We start from the raw sequence: 20,640 nt of genomic DNA on the forward strand, positions 1-20,640 counted from the left end.
ATAACATACAGATAGGACATTGGTTGTATAAGAGAAAGAATATGCAAAAAGAAAGTTTGCAGATTTGTAGTTCACTTTCTAATAACTCCAGGCCACATTGCATTTTGACTATTCCTTGGACCAAATGCAATTCTGTTAATTCATTTGTCCTGCCATGTAGAAGACCGCAAGAAGGAAGAGATTCTTTGTTACTAAGCCAAAAAAGCAGAAATCAATTTCTAATTTCTTACATACACTGTAGTTTGTAAGGCTTTCTTGTGATCCCAAGTTATCACTGCAGTATGTAGCAGATCAATACTTCCTTGTGATGGTTTAGAAATGATTACAAACAGAAGTTACAACACCAAGCATTTATAGAGCTTTGTTCAATAAACTAGTTTGGCATTAAAAGTAGCAGGCTAAGAGAAGTTAATTCTTCAAGGGTTAGTTATGGGATATTTTACATATAAATCACCAGTTACATTTTAGCCCGAGTGAGCTATCAAACATTTACAATACAGTAAAAGAATCAGTGAAAAGAATCAGTAGTCTTGTCTTGTTAGTCTACATCACAAAATTACTGTCATCATTGGCAGTCTGTGCAGAAACTACCAAACAGATATAAACTTCCTTTTTTTTCCAAGTCAAGTTTGAGATACCTGGGTGGGGCAGTGTGAGGAAACATGTGTTACTGCTGCTAAATCTCCCATGTGAATAAAGAAGATTTCCAATCCAAAGGCATTTATGAGCACTATGTTCTCTTAAGTAGCCTGTACTCTCCCTTTATTTGAGACTTTATGCACATAAGGGGCAGTGGCCAGAGTTAAAAGTGTCAGCAATGAGATCAGAAAAGTTTCTTACAAATCAATTTTATTGATTGCCTCAGAAACATGGTTGTTTTTAAAAAGTATGTAACAAACTGTTGCGGTAACATAATAAATTGTGATTTTACATGGGAAGATGCCATTCTTAACTTGCACAGCTCTTGCAGCGCTGTAAGCCATTCTCATTGCAAGAGGTACACTTGAGGGCTTTGAAAGAGTCCGTAAAACAGTTCCGAAACACTGACATCTTGCTCCCATGGCACATTGAGCACGGAAGGAAGCCAAAACCACCACAGGAAGGACATTCATGGGGATGCTGCACTCTCTGCATGAGGGAAAAGAAAGCCAGAGAGGAAAAAATATTACCCCATTAATAATTGTAAGCTCCAGTATAATGAGGATTCTGAACTGAAATCCACTCTGCAATATATATTGTAGGAAACAATAAAATCTGAACACTGGAATCTGGTTTTGGTTTTTGTCTTTGTTGTCCTTCTGCCATAGAATCTTGCTTTCTCTCTCCTTTCAGGTTATAAAAGCAGCAGTCATTACTAGTTGGTATAGCTAACATAATGCGAAATGGTTTGTATTTTCATTTCCCAAAAGAATTAGCTACATTCTAAATATTTTACTGTCTAGTTATGATCTATTAGGTAACTTAATATGCATAGTGCATATTACTATAGTATGACTTGTGTAATTTTTTATGTTTGTGTTTGAATTATGTGATTCAGCATTTGACAGTTGCTCATATGTGAAAATGATTCATACATCTAAGCAAGGCAGAGCTCTTTAGAAAACCAGAATATTCAAATCTAAGTATTGAGGCAATTAGCTTAGGCTTTACTTGTAAAAGATATATACCAGTCTGTGAGCGGCATCTTCCCCCAGCTCTGGGAGAGCAAAGTCCTCAGCGGAGGCAGATACTGCCAATTAGAGCCCAGCTGGGGTCTGTATAAATAAGGATTCAGGGAGGCAAAGACGAGATAGATTCTTGCTGGGGAATAGGAGGGACCTGGCTGCCATGGAAGCTGGGGGCTTCTGAGACAGAGCAGTGTGGGAGAAATGCAGCAGAGCTCATTCCCAGGTGGCAAGGCCTGAGCATACATACTGGACTGCAGGGAGAAAGCCAGGCTAAAAGGAGGCAGCAGGTCCACACATCCTTGCCAATGATGAGTGGCCATTTCAGACTGCAGTTTGCCGCAGATGATGACTGGCAGTGGGTCATTGAGTCCAGGCAGGTATGGAAGAGTTGGGGGATTCCTGGAGGAGAGGTCACCCCCACTCTAGAATGGGGCTGAGACACAACTGTAGTGGGTGCTGCTGGATGTCAGTGTCCTGAAGAGGACACCATAGTCTGGGAGTGATGTATGTCTGGCACTGGAGAATGAAATGACGGGGGAGATGCTCGCCCATAGGGCACCTCCCTCTGTCTGGTAATAGCTAATTTCCAGTGCTACCAGCAGGAGGTATCGTAGCAGTGAGTGTCTGCTCTGTGACACCATCACAGATGAAATTCTTCTTACATTTCTCTAAGGAATAAATGCCTTCAAAATCAATAGTTACACTGGAGTAAACCAGTAGGAGCTAGGTGAAAATAAGGCTTAGACCTCTCATTTGTTTCTGAATCTGTTTTAATTTTCCTTTTCTTTTTCTTTGTGATGCATTAAAAGATTTAAGAAGCAGGCTTAAATCTCTTTTGATGAAAACATTGCCAGTTAAAGTTTTAGGGTGATCAATAAATTATATGGGAGAAATGAAATTTTGCAAGTAATTACAGTAGCGTGTGTGTGTGTGCGCGTGGGGGGGGAATATCTCCAGAGTTGCTGTGTAGAGTGAAGGCTTTGAGGGTTAACTGACAAATGAGAGCCAGTTATGAATACAATCCCTTTTAGTATTTCCCAGCAGCATCATAAGTAAATAATTAGCAGATTATGCTAAAAGCATGTTCTTTGTACATACACTTCTTTGTAATTTCATCAAACAAATCAACAGAAGTGATGGAAAAACTGTCCAGAAAAATAGTTGTCTAACCAGTAATGCAGCCATCACCATATAGAAAGTGAAAGGGTGAGGAAAGGCAGATCCCTAGCTGGCATACATCAATACAGTTCCCTTGATAGCTATGTCAGTTCAATTCAGTTGAGGATCTGGTCCAAGAATCACATAAATTCTGGTTTCCTAATGCATCTGATACATGGCAAAGAATGGCATAAGATGTGCCTCTGAAGATGGATGAGGCCACAGGGCCCACAACAATGACAGTGCTAGTTTCCTCAATGTGTGTTGCATTGATAACATGGCAAGGTCATAGAGGGGTAGGATTAGTGTTAGGTGTTGTGTATACACTTAGTAAGAGACTGAGGTTATGTCCTAACCTCAAGAAAGCAAAGGGTGGGAGAAAATAAGTATGGGGAAATGAGACACCAATCTTGAGTTGCCAAAAATCACACATGAACTTTATGATAGAGCACACACACACACACACACACACAATCAAGGCTTTAACTGACCATCCTTAACTGACCATCCTTCCGCAGATGGGTACTAGAAGCCCTCCCAACAAACACAACGTAACTATATGTAAAGCTGTCTGAATGATCAATCCCTGCACCCAGAGGTGGCTAGAGGATGGAGGGTGCAGAGCAGCTGCTTCCTTCACTATTAAATTCCCTCTGGAACACCCAATTGTTGAGTGGAGATGGTTTGGTCACTTGTACTATTTTGAATGTTGCTTTTCATTGTATTCACCATTGTGTTTCTCTTCTATCAGGATCAAATAATTTGCTGTCTGATTAAATATCAGAATTCTTATGCTGGATTTGTTCCAGCTGAAATAGTGGACATTTTATAAATAGTTCTTAGAGTGAATAAATGTCTTGGGTCTTCAGAACAGTGGCTGGGAGTTTGGCATGGTAGCAACCCCAAACATCTGATGGGGGCTGAAATCTTTGCTGGTAGTTGGTCATTTAAAAAAAATAAAATGGGATTTGTGATCATCAGTTTAAAACAGAGATAAAGGAATTACCTAGCAAATCATTTAATTTTAACATAGCTTCCACATGTAATTTCTTCAAAGAGTTTATGAAAATACAGTTACCTCAATTTTGGTTAAGAGGTCCTGCAGCTCCCCAGATTCATTCATTGACAAAATTTTCTCAGCTCCCTATTAGCAAAAGAAAAAAATGGCAGATTTAGCACTGGGTGATTGGAGTTACCTGAGGATTTTTCCTTCGAAACTTCACCAGGTTGAAGAAAAGATTGAACTTTAACGTGTAGTATTTTAGGAAATGAGCTTTAGGATTACTGAAACCCAAGTTCTTGAAAAACTGTCCACGTTTGGTTCTTTAACTCTTTACTCCGTTTTTATTGTGAATTGCATCACAGCTTAATTAGACCGTTTTCACCTTATTTTACATTATGCACTTCCTGATAGAACACAGAAAACATTTTCTGTTCTATCAAAAATACAATTATATGAATATGCAATGCCTCAGAGAATGTAGCTAAATAATATAGGGAAACTATATTTCAAGTACGCCAGCACATGAGTGTTGAATTCAGACATAACTTTCTTAAAAGTGAGTAAAGGTAATGAAAATTCTGTAAGAACATTGAATCAAAAGTCTGTGGTGAAGAAGAATAATTTAGACCGAGTACATTAGGACTTTAGGGATTTCTGTGATCAGAACCAGAGCCACAATGAAATAGTATAATTTTTCTTTCTGAAAGTAAATGTTCAGAGATTACTACAAACAAAATGAAAGTGCCAAAGATGTAAAACTTTTTTCTTGTTTTTGCAAGCAATTGAGGGTCCAATTTTAATGTATTGAATTTACCTTATGTAGATGAACAATAACACCTACCTCTTATATAGGTTGAACCTTCTAGTCCAGCACCCTTACGGCCTGAACAGTCCCAAACAAGAGAATTTGTAGGACCAGGTCCTCTGCTACCGACCCAGCTCTGGCCCCGCCTCATCTACTGGTGCTGCTGCAGCTACCATGCCCCTGGCCTTGCTACTGGGGCTGCTGTGGCACCAGCTGTGCTACTGGGACTCCAGCCCCTGTCCCAGCACCAGCACTGCAGGCTCCAAGCCTCCAGGCCTCTTGCCATTCTTGCCACTGGGGCTCCCAGCCAGGAATCCCTGATCCAGGAACACCCATGCTCCATTGCCAGACAAGGGAGTCCTGGTTTTTGGAAATTCAACCTGTATAGTACTCAGTTCTGTAGTGCTCAAGGTGTTTTAAAAAGCAGCTAAACCCCTTTTTAGGTTTGGGGAAATTGAGGCACGAGGTAGACAAGCAGCTTTCCCAGAGTTATCCAGAAGGCTTCTGGAGGGAGAGCCGGGAGTAGAATCCAACACTTCTGAGTCCCAGTCTAATGTTCTAGCTACTAGGCAACACTGTTCTTCCTATAGCTCTGTAATTACTGTCATTGCACAAAATATAGTGAACTGTATGTGCAAATTTGAAAATACACAATTCATTTCACAACTCAGAATATGTGGAGTACTGGTATTTTGCTCTCCATGGCCAAATGCTACTTCTCGTCTACCTGCAACACTGTCCTTCAATTACCTTTTGGGGCCTGGAAGGCCCTGAATGCAAATGAATTTATGTTCTACTGAGCAGGGAAGCAGGCCATGTAGAGTACAAACAAAGGGTCTCAGCACACACCATGCAACTTGACTCCATGATCCTGTTTCTACAACAGCTGGGATAGGTGTTTGGTGAAAGGTCAGTGCAGAGGAAGAATGGCTGAGTTATACAATCAGGTGGAAACACAGAACTGAAACCCATGTTCATGGGAGTATACAGGTCCCCAGTTACTTCTACAACCTATTAGTTGGCTGAGGCACCAGAGTGGAAGCACAGGTGTTTTACTTCAATGGGCATAGATGGTATACATTGTCATTGTTCCATTCAAGTCAATGGAACTATGATAATTTTTACACCAGCTAAGGATCTGCTTGCAGCTAGCATTGGGGATGATTCCTTATGACTTCCCACCCAACTTAGATGCCCAGAACAAAGTTGTCTTGCTTTAGCTTTTGCCAAGGAATGGCATTTTTTCTCTCTCTAAGGCATAAATACAGCAGCTGTTGTGGGTAACTTCTCTATTACAGCTATTGGCTCTTATTCAGAGACACAGTTTATGACTACAGTATTTTCTCTTCAATGACAACATATGAATATTTTAGCCAACACTTGTCTAACAACTCATTGCTATTCTTTTGTTTCACCGCACTGGAATTAAAAAGGACAGACAATATATATATGGCTGTGGTTAGTTACAGAAGCAAAGCTGACTGTGCACTCAATTCTGCCACCTTTGTTCATGTTGAGTAGTGCCTGCCTCCATGAACTGTCCTATTGAAGCCTATTACAGATTATGGTCTGATGAAAACAGCTGCTTCAGAGACTGTTCCATGGCCCTCTGACATCTGCTTAGGGGCTTCTGGAGCTCTACCAGCCACTACATCTCTAGCTTGAACACACTAAATGTTCAGTGCAATGTGCTACTCAATGTGGGTAAGGGTGACAGAACCTGGCACATGAACATTCTGGTCACAGAATCTGACTGTTTGCAAACATTTGCAAATAAACACAACAGTGTTTGTTGAAGTTTGGCTATATGATGTGGGAAGAACTAAACTTAGGCACTACACTAGTGCAAACCTCTGGTATAGATGCACTGCATTGGTATAAGACACAGGTTACATAGCTTGGATTTTCCAGGTAATGAGGCAAGACTTAGGGGTTTACTACTGCACTGAAGTAGATACAACAGTGCAAATTTCCCCAAATCTATACAATCCCTGAGATGACTACAGTATGTTTCCATTTAAAACAGAAATGTCTTATAACTGTGTAGCAATAGTTGGCAAAAAAATGTCTATGATTCCTGCTTTTTGCTGCTTAGATATTGGATTGTAGTGTAAAGCTACTGTAACAGTAAGTCAAAATTTGACAGGCTTTCCATTATGAACTCAGATCTTAAAGGGTTTATATTTCAGCTTGCTTTCAGCTAAAACTTTATCATCCCAGCTGCAAACCAGAAATTCACATTACTGCACCTTTTTCATCTTAATGGTACAATAGTTAGCAACACTTTTAAAGCCTTTAATGTGAACTAGAAATGAAATGTGAGACTGTTTTCCAGGGAGCTAATTTATACTGAAGTTCGGTGACTCTAAGAATAAAAATAAAGGCTCCATGGTTTAGTTCAAAAATTAGCCACTGGGTTTACATGGTAGCTGCTTTTCATAACTTCTTTGATGATGGCACAGGCTATGGACTAGATTATGCCTTGCACCTAGACAGCTGCATGCGGGTGTTAAGGAGGAAGGATTCTACCCCTTCTGAGGCCAACATAAGGGTCATCAATAATTACCACGCTAATAGTTAGGGAAGTACAGAGACAGTGTTCCTGATGCACACACATGGATGTACAGTGGGTTGTGAAGAGTAGCTGAGACAGCACAACCATGAGCTTCCCTCCTTCTCCTTCCCCAACATGTACCAGCTAAACTGGACACCCTTTAAATTAATATAATTACATGTTAAATACTTTCCCACCCAGTCTTCTGGGGGGGAGGGCGGAGTACAGCTCCCTAACACCCCCTGAGTATGAGCTCCATGCTAAAAGCATGATCTAGCCCTATGTAGATAGCATGCTAAAATAGATTTAATATCACACACACCATTTTTATGGTGATGGAGCTCTTTCTGGAGCAATTTGTATAGTACAGGTGCTGAGAGCCACTGAACCAAACTGCAAACCATAGCCTGAAGTTTGCAAATTATGCAAACCTCTTGAAGTCAGGGGTTGCTACTACGTCTCCAGCACCCCTAGTTCTAGCATCTATGGCTCTATCTGCCCACTATTACAGTACCAGGTCTCTGAGATTAATTTATTTCAGTTCTTCAAGATGAAGTAATGTTGAGTACACTAGTAGGATTCAGAATTATAATCCAAATCAAGATTATTCAATTTAGATGTTAAATCTACTAAATTAAAAAGCCTGCCCCATTTCATTTTTTTTAAATCTTTCTCTATGCCACAACTAAATAATTATCCCATAGTGTGAGTAATTTCTAGTCAGAGGACAATGCTATCATCCATTTGTAATATGAGTTTTGATTTAAATGTAAATCAGAGCACTTAGTGCTTGCATTAACCATTTTGCACAGAAATAGCAAACAAAAGTCATACATGAAAAGGGATCCCCAGGGTGTATTGCCTTTAATTATATTATTTGAATTTTCCTTCAGTCTAAGTGTGTTTTAATGCACAGGGTAGCAAGGAGTAAGTGCAACACTATGCAGTCCTTGTTTAGCAATGGTTCAGTGAACGTTTTGCCTGAGTTAAGGACAACAGGATTTGGTCCTAAGAGACATAGCTCCAAGACATGAGGTGGAAGCTTTCTCACACTGTCCTGCCATAGCACCATAAGTCTGCACAAGGAGAATTGCAGAGGCATCCTTGCTCAAAGAGATACAATTATCTCAGTGTCTATATGGGAATTTTGATATGAATATCTTTTCTACACTAAGTCAGAGTTTGCTGCAAGTGAGATGTCGAATATAGATACATGAAGATCATGTTGTGATTTGGGACACAGATGTAAGATCTGAGCCTAAAATATGTTTCTGAACTTACTTTCCCCTGAATCCCACATCTCATTGATAAATAAATTCATTTATTTTTCATTTGATTTTCAGACTATCATCTATCTTTAATTTAAAGAGCTATCCTTCATTTACAACTATTTTTATCAACCAGCAATGATCAGAAAATATTATGCTTTAATTAAGTTTTAGTGTAGTAAATCTGATGCTGTATGGCTAGTATTTATTAAGTTTGAAAAGACAAATGGAGAGCAAATATCACTAAAACACATAATTATCACTCTCTAGCCACTGTTGCACTGCAGTAAAAGTGCATTTGCGTTTAGATTAAATTCATTTCTCTCTTTTGGGAGGAAAGAGTACAGGTGTGAATAGAACTATGTAAATAATGGATTTTTTTTTCAATTCAGTGGCATTTTTAAAATGTAATAAAATAACAATCAATTGTTTTGATTTCTATCTCTAAGGTATTTCTTAAAATAAATAAAATTTCAAATATAATATTTTGAACTGAAAAAAACAAGTGTTCACTTTTTATTATTTATGTTTCTGATTATTATTTTTTGTCAGAATTTTGTTTTGGGTGTATTCCAATTAAAAAAATGAGTGAATTTACAAAATCCTTTAGTTGACTCAAATCTTTTCAGGAAAAAAAACCTGTTTGAATATTTTTCTCCCACCTCTAGTTATGAATACTTCCATAATATTAGAAGAAAACATTTTTGTATACTACATCTCATGGATTAACTGCACCTGCCTGTGTGGTAGGTCGTTCCCTTGGTAAAACATCTAGGCAGTCTTCCTCTTCACCACCCATATCCAAAAAAAATATTCTTTTTTGTTTTGGGTTCTCTCTCACCCAAGCTTCACCATTCGGTTCAGATTCGTAATGTCCTAAAATGACACCCTTCTTTCCCATACATTCTTACTATTTGCTTGGCTTTTTCTTTTTCTTACTATTTGCCCAGCAAGTTTCTGTGTATAGAATATCAGCTTCTCAAAGTGCTACTAAACAACTGCAGGAGATCAAGATTCACCAGTGATGGCTGGGCTCTTCAGTTTATGAAGGCAACACTCATGGGCTACATCTACATTGCATCCCTCTTGCGCAAAAGCTTGTGCAAATGAAGCATGGATTAGCATATTGCCATGCTTCATTTGCATAATTAATTAGGGGGCATTTTTGCGCACGAGGCTTTTGTGCAAAAAGGAGCCCTCTACACAACTCCTTTTTGTGCAAAACCCCCCTCTTGCCCAAGAGCCTTTCTTCCTTATTTTTTCAGGAAGAACGGCTCTTGCACAAGAGGGGGGTTTTGTGCAAAAAGGAGCTATGTAAATGGCTCCTTTTTTGGGCAAAAGCCTCTTGCTAATCCACACTTCATTTGCATAGGCTTTTGCACAAGAGTGATACAATGTACATGTAGCCATAGTTTCATTGATGTCAATTATAAGGCCCGAAAGTGCCCTTATGACTATCAAGTCTGAGCTCCTGCATAAAAAAGGGCCTAATTTCTCAATGAACTAAAGCATGTTTTTTTTATAAAATTGGCTGATATTAATATGAATAATCCAGCACATTCCTGGATTAATTTATACAGTAAAATTCTTTGCTGTATGTTATTTTCACTACCATCCAAACAATTTTCTGATGGAGGCTCTCAGACAATGATCAAATCACTATTAACCTTGTCTTGGATAATATAATCCAGCTGAACTTCTTAAATCTCTCACTTTAAGGCAGGCTTTATAGATCTTGAATAATTCTTGTAGCTCTTTTTTAATCCTTTCCAATTTTTCAGCATTTTATTTTGTAGTGTGGACACCAGACACAACATGGTATTTCAGAAGTGATCTCACCAAATACAGACATAATACCACCTTCCTGCTATCCCTGTACACACTCTTGTAGCCATAGCAATTTATGTACAGTTTGTTATTCGCTACAGCTACGTCTAGACTACAAGCCACTTTTGAAAGAGAGCATCTAGACTGTAACCACTTTTCGAAAAAGCGAGCCACTTTTTTCAAAAGAGAGCACCTAGGCAGTCTGGATGCTCTTTTTTGAAAAAGCCCTGTTTGCATTCAAGTACACCTTTTTTCTAAAGAGCATTTTTGAAAAAAGGCGTTCTTCCTCGTAAAATGAGGCTTAATCCGGTCGAAAAACTGCATGTTCTTTCGCTTTAATTTCAGAAGAACGCGCAGCAGTCTAGATGCAGGGGAAGTTTTTTTGAAAAAAGGCCACATTTTTCAAAAAAACCTGTAGTCTAGACACACCCTATGGCATATAGGTCTTTTCCTGAGACACTGTTTTCCATGATACAATTTCCTATCCTGGAAATATGACCTAGAGTCTCAGTTCTTGGATGCACGACCTTGCATTTGTCCATATTAAAATGCATGTTGCTTGTTTCAGGGAATATACAAAATGATATCAACTTGTGTCTAAAGACAAATAACAATATTACCACTTTAGATGAGGTAGGGGGCTGTGTGGCAATAGTAACTACTATCTGAAAAGAGTGAGTTTATAAGAAATAAGAAGTCTTAAATAAAATGGCAAACGCAAGGACTTCTCTTTGAACGTGCTTAGCCTACAGACTGAGTCAGTTTCCTGGCTCCTAAAAATTATCCCTTGTAAAGTTAATCACCCAATTCCCCCCACCCACCACCGCCACCACCACACACTCTCCTCTGCCATCTTTGAGGAGGGTTTTTTCAAGTCAGAAAAATTAATGTATCTCCAAACTGCAGTTTTTTCATAAGGGGTTGGGGGAGGGAGTAGACATAATACATGAGGACTGGGGACAGAGTCAAGTGTTCAACTTTACACACCACATGATCCTACTGTTGGACAGATGATCTCATCCATTGTACCAGGCAGTCATCATAACATGTTCAAAGGCCTGGGAACCTTGCCACAAAATGAGAAAACTGTGAATTCAGCACAGTCCCATAGTCTGGGGAAGGAAAACCTAAAATTAGTCCTCAAAGGGCTAAATTGCTGACTTATTGGTCTCTAAAAAGATAATATTAAAACCAGCTCTTTAGGAGTACTGACCTCTGCAAAACGGAGAAAGCAGGTAGGGGGATAAAAGCTTGTTTTGGTGACAGATGTACAATTGTCACCTCACACTCATGATAGTGGGACAATGACTGTAAGAGTATTCACTATTCATACCACCAAAGGAAAGCCATAGAATGTTTTTGCTGTTGCAAAATACAAAAGCACACAGAGTAAGGTAATCACACAGACTCACTGAAATGGCAAAGGCAACACAACCACTGAGTTTATAATACAACCACATTTTACAACTGGTATTTTCTTAAAGAGCTATACACATTTAAATGTTAGTATCATCATCAGTAAATCTTCAGACCAGATAGAAAATAAAAAATCTAATTATTACATTTGCCACTCTGTGAGATTTGGCCAAAGGGAAGAAATGTAATATAAAAAAATTATGAAATATATTAAATGGACACATAACTGAATTTCTTCAGCCAAATCTCTAAGGTGAATGACTAATGGAAGATAAAATTAATCAAATATCATATGAAAATAAATTATTCAACACTAAGTTCTACTTTAATTTGAAAAATATCATTCAACCATTCCCTTTGCATATTTTTCATACATTTTCTCTCCCTGACCCTCCAGGAAACCCTTGGATTTTACATCTGACAGGTCTCCAACAGTTCTGGAAAAAGATAAACAATTGGAAAAGGATAAACAATTTCTACAATTCCTTTTTTTATCACCTTCTTACAGAAAACGCTGGGATACTAAAGTAGAGTGAGAAATTGAAGGGCATACTTCAAGCTTGAGAGAGGCAGGCCTCAAGTAAATGTTAGAGGATATATTGCAAATTGACCACCTTGCACCTTTAAACAGTGCAGGTGTTTGGCTGGCTGAGTGAAGGGAACATTGTTTTATGGCTAGGAATGGGAGAGATTAAAACTGCTTAGATGCCTACTGAATAATTATGGAATAAACCTGGGATTATCTGTGCTGCACACTGTATCTACCAGGTAGTCCCAGATATCTAATAGTGAAGTTGCAGCCTGATTAAACCTGTGTCAAATGTCTTCTGTTCTTCCTTTGGCATAGCCAGACAATTAACCAGATTATTCCATAACACCAATACCATTTAGACAATAGCTGAAAAACTGTAACAAGACTTGTGTCTGCTTCTCTCATATCTGAATCCCTCTCACAGGAGTCCTTTTCTTAGACTTCAAAATCTACCTTACTTGTCTGATATCACAAGACAGCAATCTTTTGATATCTACTATACTGATGTAATGAACTAACAACCCAGATAGAAGTCACCTTGAAGGTTCTGTCTAAACATCAATATCTGCATCTGAATCCAAAAAGTAAGCGATTGGCTGCACAAGTATAAGAGAGACCTTTTTTATTTACTACCCACCTATGGTCAACTGTGCTATTACCACTGCTGTTCAAATTGAAATGTGTGGCCCATTCAAACTTGCCAAAAATAGACAAGAGTCATTTGTCCCAGCGGTATTTCTTTTTTAAATTAGCAATTTGTTGGAAAATGAATGGAGCACTGTTTTGACTACTGGATTTAAGTAAGAAGCTGAAATAAAGCAGTCCACCAATATAATACAATCTGTTTGTGGAGAATAGGATACATTAGTATATAATTTGTTTTTCTGTCTCTAAACAGGTGACTAACTAAAACCATCCACTGCTTTTTATGGTAACTCAAATTAAAAAAAACATGGCAAGGTGTCCTTATGAAGAAAAAGTTGATTGTATATTTTGATTCAACATATGGCTGTTTTGGTAAACATGCCTGGCAGTAAACTTATTTGCTAGACGATTCAGAGAAAGTCAACACCAATAGAGCATAAATACAGTCAAAGCAAATTCAAATGCCTACTGGTGGATTTTTTTATGATTTTTTCCCATTATTGAGTCAGCTCTAATATCAAGGATCCCTTGTTTGTCTATTCCATTTGTTTTCAACAAATAATTAATTAAAGATTCTATCTTCATTAACATAAACAAAATAGTTTGTCAAGTCACTATCACACCTTTAATGATGGTTCTTTAACAGCTGATTTATATATACATAAAGAATAAGTTTTGTGCCCTCTGAAATGTCTCTGTTTTATGCCTTTTCTATTTGCCTTTCTTTGAAACACACCAGCCATTTCAACCTTTTGGTGATGTGGAAGAAGCTCTTCTTGAAGACTCTCCATAACTACAAATTAAACACTTCAGAAATCTTTCTAAGGCTATATCTAGACTGCAGGCTTCTTTTGGAAGAAGTTTTTCCAGAAGAGATCTTCCGAAAAAACCTTCTGAAAGAGAGCATCCACACAGCCAAAGCACATTGAAAAAATGATCTGCTTTTTAGAAAGATAGCGTCCTCACTGAATGGACGCTATCTTGCCTTTAAGCTTTGATTGCTATGGACAGAGTGGCCACCAGGGCACCCGTGCCTTTTTCTCTTTCCTCTTCTCTCAAAAGAATACCCTCTTCCCTGTCCACACACGCCTTTTTCCGAAAGAGCTCTTTCAGAAAAAGGCTTCTTCCTCATAGAAAGAGGTTTACCAATGTCAGAAAAACTCCTGTGTTCTTTCAATTTTTTTTTTTTGAAAGAATGTGATTTCAGTGTGGACATAAGTGAAGTTTTTCGGAAAAATGGTCATTTTTCCAAAAAAACATCTGTAGTGTAGTCATAGCCTAAGTGAGAAAGGAAGTTTGAACAGATGAGATGAACCCAAACCAAATCTAGTTTCAAACATCTGTGAATTTTTAGACCGAAGGCTTGAGAATACTAGTCTGGATTTCTTTTTAAAAAATAAATTTATCTTCAGTTCTCAGCATAATAATATATTGTTCTTTTTACCTCACTCCATTCTGATTCAGGGTTATGCAGCTCTCTCCCATACTTAAAATGAAGAGGTAGCCACTTGCATGCAAATAAACGGAATTTAACTAATCACATAAAGGATGTAGAGGAGTGCAAAATGGCATCTAAATCACAGGAACTGAGCCCCAAACATATAGAATACATTTTATATTTAAATACAGACGTTAATAAATAGCAATCTAATACTGACTACACTCCATGCTGATTCTTGACTATATTAGCTGACACAAATATAATATGAAGCCCATTTCCCTATATTCTTATGGTTTCAATTATAAAGTTGAATTATTTCTTCAGAGGCTGAGCATAACTTGTTCACTTGTTTGTTACTTAATCATGCCCTTCCCCAACTCTTTCCTGTTTCATCCACTTGTTGCATCTTGTATTACCCTATACTGTAGGCTCTTTGGGACAGGGTTCATGTTTCACTGTATACCTGCACAGGGCCAAGCACTATAAGGCCCAATCCATGATTGCTCCTGTAATACAAATAATAAAAGAAAATAATTCCTCGTTCTTACTGGTTAGCATCTATGCACACAGACTGCAGAGGGAAATTTAGATATGTGTGGAACTTACCCCAAGATATTGGCCGTCAATAAAGACAACAGGGAGTGATGGGATTTCACCCACCCTCCTGCATCTTTCTTCTAGTTCTTTCCCATAGTCACTGTTCAGGGCAATGTTTTTTTCTTCAAATTTCACCCTGTGATTTTGGAAGATCTTTCTTACTAGTTCGCATCTTTCAAACGTAGTTCTCACCACACGAAGGCTGGTAGTGTAAATTACAATGCGACCAAATTCTAGAACCGTAGATACCTGGAAAACATCATGTTGTTAGTGCCCACTCCAGTAAATAAGAAGTTAGTGGTTACATTTATTTTGTGGCTGTACTGTACCTTTCAGTGATTTTGTTCATTTCAAATATTATTTAAGCAGTAAGTACATCTTAACCTTTTTTCCAAAACTCTTGTTTTGGTTTTATTTTTCCCCTCAAATGTAAGGATGGGAAAGAATGAGGTGTGATCTGGGATTAAGTTGTCACAATTGCCATGCAGGGGCCCAATTAAGATGGGTTTATGGTGGCATAGCACAATGGTGCAAGCAGCTTTGAACGTAGACAAAGGAAGTAGGAGAGCAGGGGGTGCTGTAGCACCCCCCCCCAAATTTTGTGCTGTTTTCTGGGGTCCCAGACACTGGCCATGCTGTCTCTAGGGGTCCTGCCCATCAGCAGGATCTGCTGCTGGCCCAGGGTCCTGGCTTCCAGGGGCTCAGCTGCATGATCCTTGGCCCTGTGCCTGAGTCTCTGCACCTGCCCGCAGCTATAGCCCCAGCCTGGGGCAGGGAGGGACACTGACAAGGTAAAGTGGGGGTGGAGGCACAGCTCCATATCCCCACCCTAAAAATTATTCCAGTGCCACTGGCTTTGAATACTGGTCAATCAGCCCCACTAATTCCAGTTTGTAAAAGCACCAAACCCCAGTTCTGCAGCTGTGATGTTCAGCTCGGTATGTGATGAATCCACTTTTCTGGGATTTTCCAGCCACTGTAACAATGTTCCCTCTAATTTTGTCCATCCATGTGCTGAATAAGTTTTGCTATGTGCACCAAGGTCTTTGTGGATGAGCACCACCTGTAGAAACACATGCTGCCAGGTGTGGGCGCTCTGCAGATCAGCTGCATGGCACTTGAATCTCTCCTAGGTAGTTGTCCAAGCACTTAGCTTACAGGGAACACAGCCCTGTATCAATTACTGTTTTGTTTTTTCCTCACCCAGTTGGGTTTAGGGATCCATACAGCTAATGGTATTTTGATCTCACAGTAATTTACCTGTGAATACTTAAGTAAAGGGACTGTTAATAGGCAAATTGTAGGCCAAATGTGGACTGCAAGAAACTTCTGAACAGGCCTTAAATCTTTTTATTCACTTATTATCATTTGTTGTTAGCTCCAGAGTATGGACCTTGACTTTATCTGACCAAGAAATATGGACCTTGACAAAAAATAAATCAACTAACACTGCTATAGCTCATGCTATTATGATTCCTTGTGAAAAAACAATGCCTGGACAAAAGGATGCAAGAGAAAGGCAGACAATGTTGTCTAACTGCTAAGGAATGGCATTTCTTGAGGAGCACTCAGTACTTCCTGGTCTTTGAAGAAGATTCCACAAACAGTTTTCCCTTTTAAAATGGTAAATTTACAAAAAGGGTCAGACCCAAACCTCATTGTAGTCACCAGAAGTTGAAAGAGAAAGTACATGAGAGTGAATCCACTCTTTAAAAAAATGACTTGCATTTTAGTCTAAGAACTATCATTGTAGAGATACTAAGTTCAGACAACCATGGGACAAATACGAAACGCCTAGATTATTAACTAAAGTAAAATAAACATCCAAGTCTTTTGAGTTACCCACTGCCAGAGCCAATATAAATTTTCATTTTGTCAATGTTACAGAAATAAAGCCACAAAATAGGCAACATTCCAAAACACACACAATATACTGTAGCAATTTGTAAAAAATATTCTTGGTGGGTGATTATGCATTTTGAATTGTGTTAGCTAAATGTAAAGGTAAAATTTCAATCAAAGTGGGACATACACCATTGGAAATGTCAGTAAATAATGAAGTTATGATTTATCTTACTAGTCAAATGCACAAAAATGTCACTGGCTGCAAATGTATTTTATTAGATTTTTAAAGGGTTCAATTTGTCATAAAGGAGAGACATCAAGAACTTTCAGGTCTTAATCACAAAGGGATGCTTTAAAAAAATCTGGAATTTACCAGTTTCCTATCCACTATCCCAGGCCACCAGGTTCTTCCTCACTATACTTCGTGGGTCACCTGAAAATCTGGGGCACTAAATTTCTGGGTTCCCTATGTGGCTGCCTGTACTTGTATGTCTAAGTATGGCCCTATCACTTCCACTGCAACCTTCTTGGTTCCTCTCTGCTCCCTTCTTCTGGTTGCTTTCCCCTGCTGGCAGTAGCAGGGCTGCTTTCTCCCTACCTCTTCTCTGCTTCCTCCCACCCAGCACCAAATGTGCTCCTCTCAGCCAGTGGCCAGACACTAGTGAGGGCTTTTTCCTGCCCTAAGGGGTGGAGAGGAGCCCTCAGCCTCTGCAGCTTGGCTCTGATCCCAGGCAAGTCCTTGAGCATGAGTAGACTCTGCTGGTGGAATCTCTGAGCCCTAAGCCCTCAGCAGAAGCTGGGTGGGAGCGCAGGTGGGAGGGAAGCCTCAAGAGCCCAGAACAAGCTGCCCAGGGGTGGCAAGGGTGAAGGGAAGCCCGAAGTCCCTGCAGAAGCCACACAGGGAGGGCTCATTTGTGTAGGGCCCCATAAAATGTAAGCTCAGTCCTGAGGAGAGGAATAGCTTGACCCTTGTTAAAACATTCAATATATTACTATGTTAATAGGATAACGAGTCTTGTGGATAAGGGAGAAGTGGTGGATGTGGTATACCTAGACTTTAGTAAAGCATTTGATACGGTCTTGCATGATATTCTTATCAATAAACTGGGTAAATACAACTTAGATGGGGCTACTATAAGGTGGGTGCATAACTGGCTGGATAACTGTACTCACAGAGTAATTATTAATGATTCACAACCCTGCTAGAAAGGCATAACAAGTGGAGTTCCACAGGGGTCTGTATTGGGACCAGCTCTGTTCAATATCTTCATCAACGATTTAGATATTGGCAAAGAAAGTACGCTTATTAAGTTTGCAGATGATTAAAACTGGGAGGGGTTGCAACTAATCTGCAGGATAGGGTCTTAATTCAAAATGACCTGGACAAATTGGAGAAATGGTCTGAGGTAAATAGGATAAAGTTTAATAAAGACAAATGCAAAGTGCTCTACTTAGGAAAGAACAATCAATTTCATACATACAGAATGGGAAGCTACTGTCTGGGAAGGACTACGGCAGAAAGGGATCTAGAGGTTATAGAGGATCACAAGTTGAATATGAGTCAGCAGTGTGATGCCGTTGCAAAGAAAGCAAACATGATTCTGGGATGCATTAACAGGTGTGTTGTGAGCAAGACACGAGAAGTCATTTTTCAGCTCTACTCAGTGCTGGTTAGGCCTCAGTTGGAGTATTGTGTTCAGTTCTGGGCACCGCATTTCAAAAAGGATGTGGAGAAATTGGAGAGGGTCCAGAGAAGAGCAACGAGAATGATTAAAGGTCTAGAGAACATGACCTATGAGGGAAGTCTGAAGGAATTAGGTTTTGTTTAGTTTAGAAAAGAGAAGATTGAGGGGGGACATGATAGCAGTTTTCAGGTATCTAAAAGGGTGTCATAAGGAGGAGGGAGAAAACTTGTTAATCTTGGCCTCTGGGGATAGAACAAGAAGCAATGGGCCTAAACTGCAGCAAGGGAGGTTTAGGTTGGACATTAGGGAAAAGTTCCTAACTGTCAGGGTAGTCAAACACTGGAATAAATTGCCCAGGGAGGTTGTGGAATCTCCATCTGTGGTGCTATTTAAGAGTAGGTTAGATAAATGTCTATCAGGGATGGTCTAGACAGTATTTGGTCCTAACATAAGGGCAGGGGACTGGACTCGATGACCTCTCGAGGTCCTTTCCAGTCCTAGTATTATATGATTCTATGATTACAGTAATGATCCAAAATATTTCATAAGCCTCATCTGTCATCTTTGTCTGATACATTATTTTCTACTTATTTCTAGTTATTGTATTATTACTAGCATCCATTGTGCACAACTCTAAAGTGCCCAGCACCATACTCTCTTAGTGCACCAATACTACTTCAGCATTATTTATGCAAACAACTCAGATCTCTTTGTGAACATTCATTTGTTCTTGTAATGTCCATGTGAGGTACCATTATTCCGATTTCACAAATGGGGAAACTGAGGCACATAGCGATTCAACAAATTTCTTAAGGTCACATAGGAATGCTGTGGCACAACCACGAAGAGGGTCTGTCATGTTACTCAGTTGTAGGCTTTAACCATAAGACTGTCTCTTAACAAAACTCTGCTAAACTAAATGGGGGAGGGGGGAAGTATTCACAATCTGGTTACAGATGTGCTATGGAACTAGGATTTCTGAGTAATGATCCACAATTAAACAAGATTCCTTATGGAGCAGAAGAGCTAATGCCAAAGTCCAAAAGATTTGCAAAATTACTTAAAATAGAAAATTATTCTGAATTGCTTCAAAACAGATGTTTAATACAATGCACAATTTGTGGGGGGAAAACATCTACTTATGACCTATGTAGAAAACATCTACGTAAGACAAAAGGTTGAGGGAAGTTGATTACAATTCAGCTAGCTATTTTTGAACTAATGGAAATGCTAACTCCAAAGATTTCTTTAATAGTGCCAATTCACAATCCCATAGGCAAATACTACCTTCACATATGCTTGACTAGAAAGACTGGCATACATGTCCCCTAAATTATGCTTTCCAACATGAAATCAAGTCAAGTTAGATCTTGGCAACATTGTCACAATGAACAGGTACCAGAATCAGCATCTCTAAAACCTGGTCAAGCACTTTCCTGTGGAATTGTTTTCCCAGTGGAAGATGCTGATTTGGAAGAATAAAACATTCCCATGAACATGTTGTTTCTATTGAAACTTTAGATGGAAACCAAGTAAGACAGCCTGCCCGCAGCCAGTTTGCCCACCCCCTTTTCTGGCTCTTTGGCCACCTGCCTTTTGGGAGAGACTGGGAGATCTCAGAGCTCTCTGGCACCCTGGTAGCTTGGTGCCACTTAGCTGGCATAATGTGCTCCAACACCATGCAAGGTGAGTTAACACAAACTTCTGGGAGCATATTGAGCAGAAATTTTTTTTCAAGTCCATTTTGGAAGAGCTGAAACATGTTTTTTTGAAAGCATCTCTCCCATAGAAAATGTTACATAGCCTATGTTATCTTCTGATTTTCTTTTAATGCCACACTTTCTGTAGGATGGAAATTCCAGTTACCACACAGTTCTAAATTCTAGTGTTAGTGGTTTCCAGTCACAGCAGATGGGATTGAGATAAAGGCTCATTATCTAGATTAACATCAGCACTTGAGGTACTTTTGGCAGCATACCAATCAACAACGAAATGGGGAGAGTGGAGCGCCAAAAGACTACTTGGAGCAATGGGGCAGAGTCGATGAGATGAGGCAGGTTTATGTGTCTGCATCTGCTTTGAGTTTCTTTGTTTTGCCTAATGTGATAATGAAGACACATACTTATTTGTGCTGTAAAGATGTACCAAGGGCATTAGATAAATAGGAACTTAGAACATTTTAGTAAGATTTTTGCCA

General features: G+C 39.2%; 1 protein-coding gene across 1 annotated transcript in view; it reads right to left on the reverse strand.

Annotated features, from left to right (window-relative positions):
- Positions 1-940: 940 nt before the first annotated feature.
- Positions 941-20,640, reverse strand: part of GRXCR1 (glutaredoxin and cysteine rich domain containing 1) — a 49,362-nt gene continuing 29,662 nt past the window's right edge. The window contains exons 3-5 of the mRNA XM_075929168.1: positions 14,923-15,162; positions 3,904-3,969; positions 941-1,128 (exon numbers count right to left, since the gene is read on the reverse strand). Coding sequence (XP_075785283.1) covers positions 949-1,128; positions 3,904-3,969; positions 14,923-15,162 — 486 coding nt within the window. The 3' untranslated portion in view covers positions 941-948. The remainder of the gene's footprint in view (positions 1,129-3,903; positions 3,970-14,922; positions 15,163-20,640) is intronic.

The sequence above is a fragment of the Pelodiscus sinensis genome, chromosome 5 (genome assembly GCF_049634645.1).
Source record: "Pelodiscus sinensis isolate JC-2024 chromosome 5, ASM4963464v1, whole genome shotgun sequence".
Classification (NCBI taxonomy): domain Eukaryota; kingdom Metazoa; phylum Chordata; order Testudines; family Trionychidae; genus Pelodiscus; species Pelodiscus sinensis.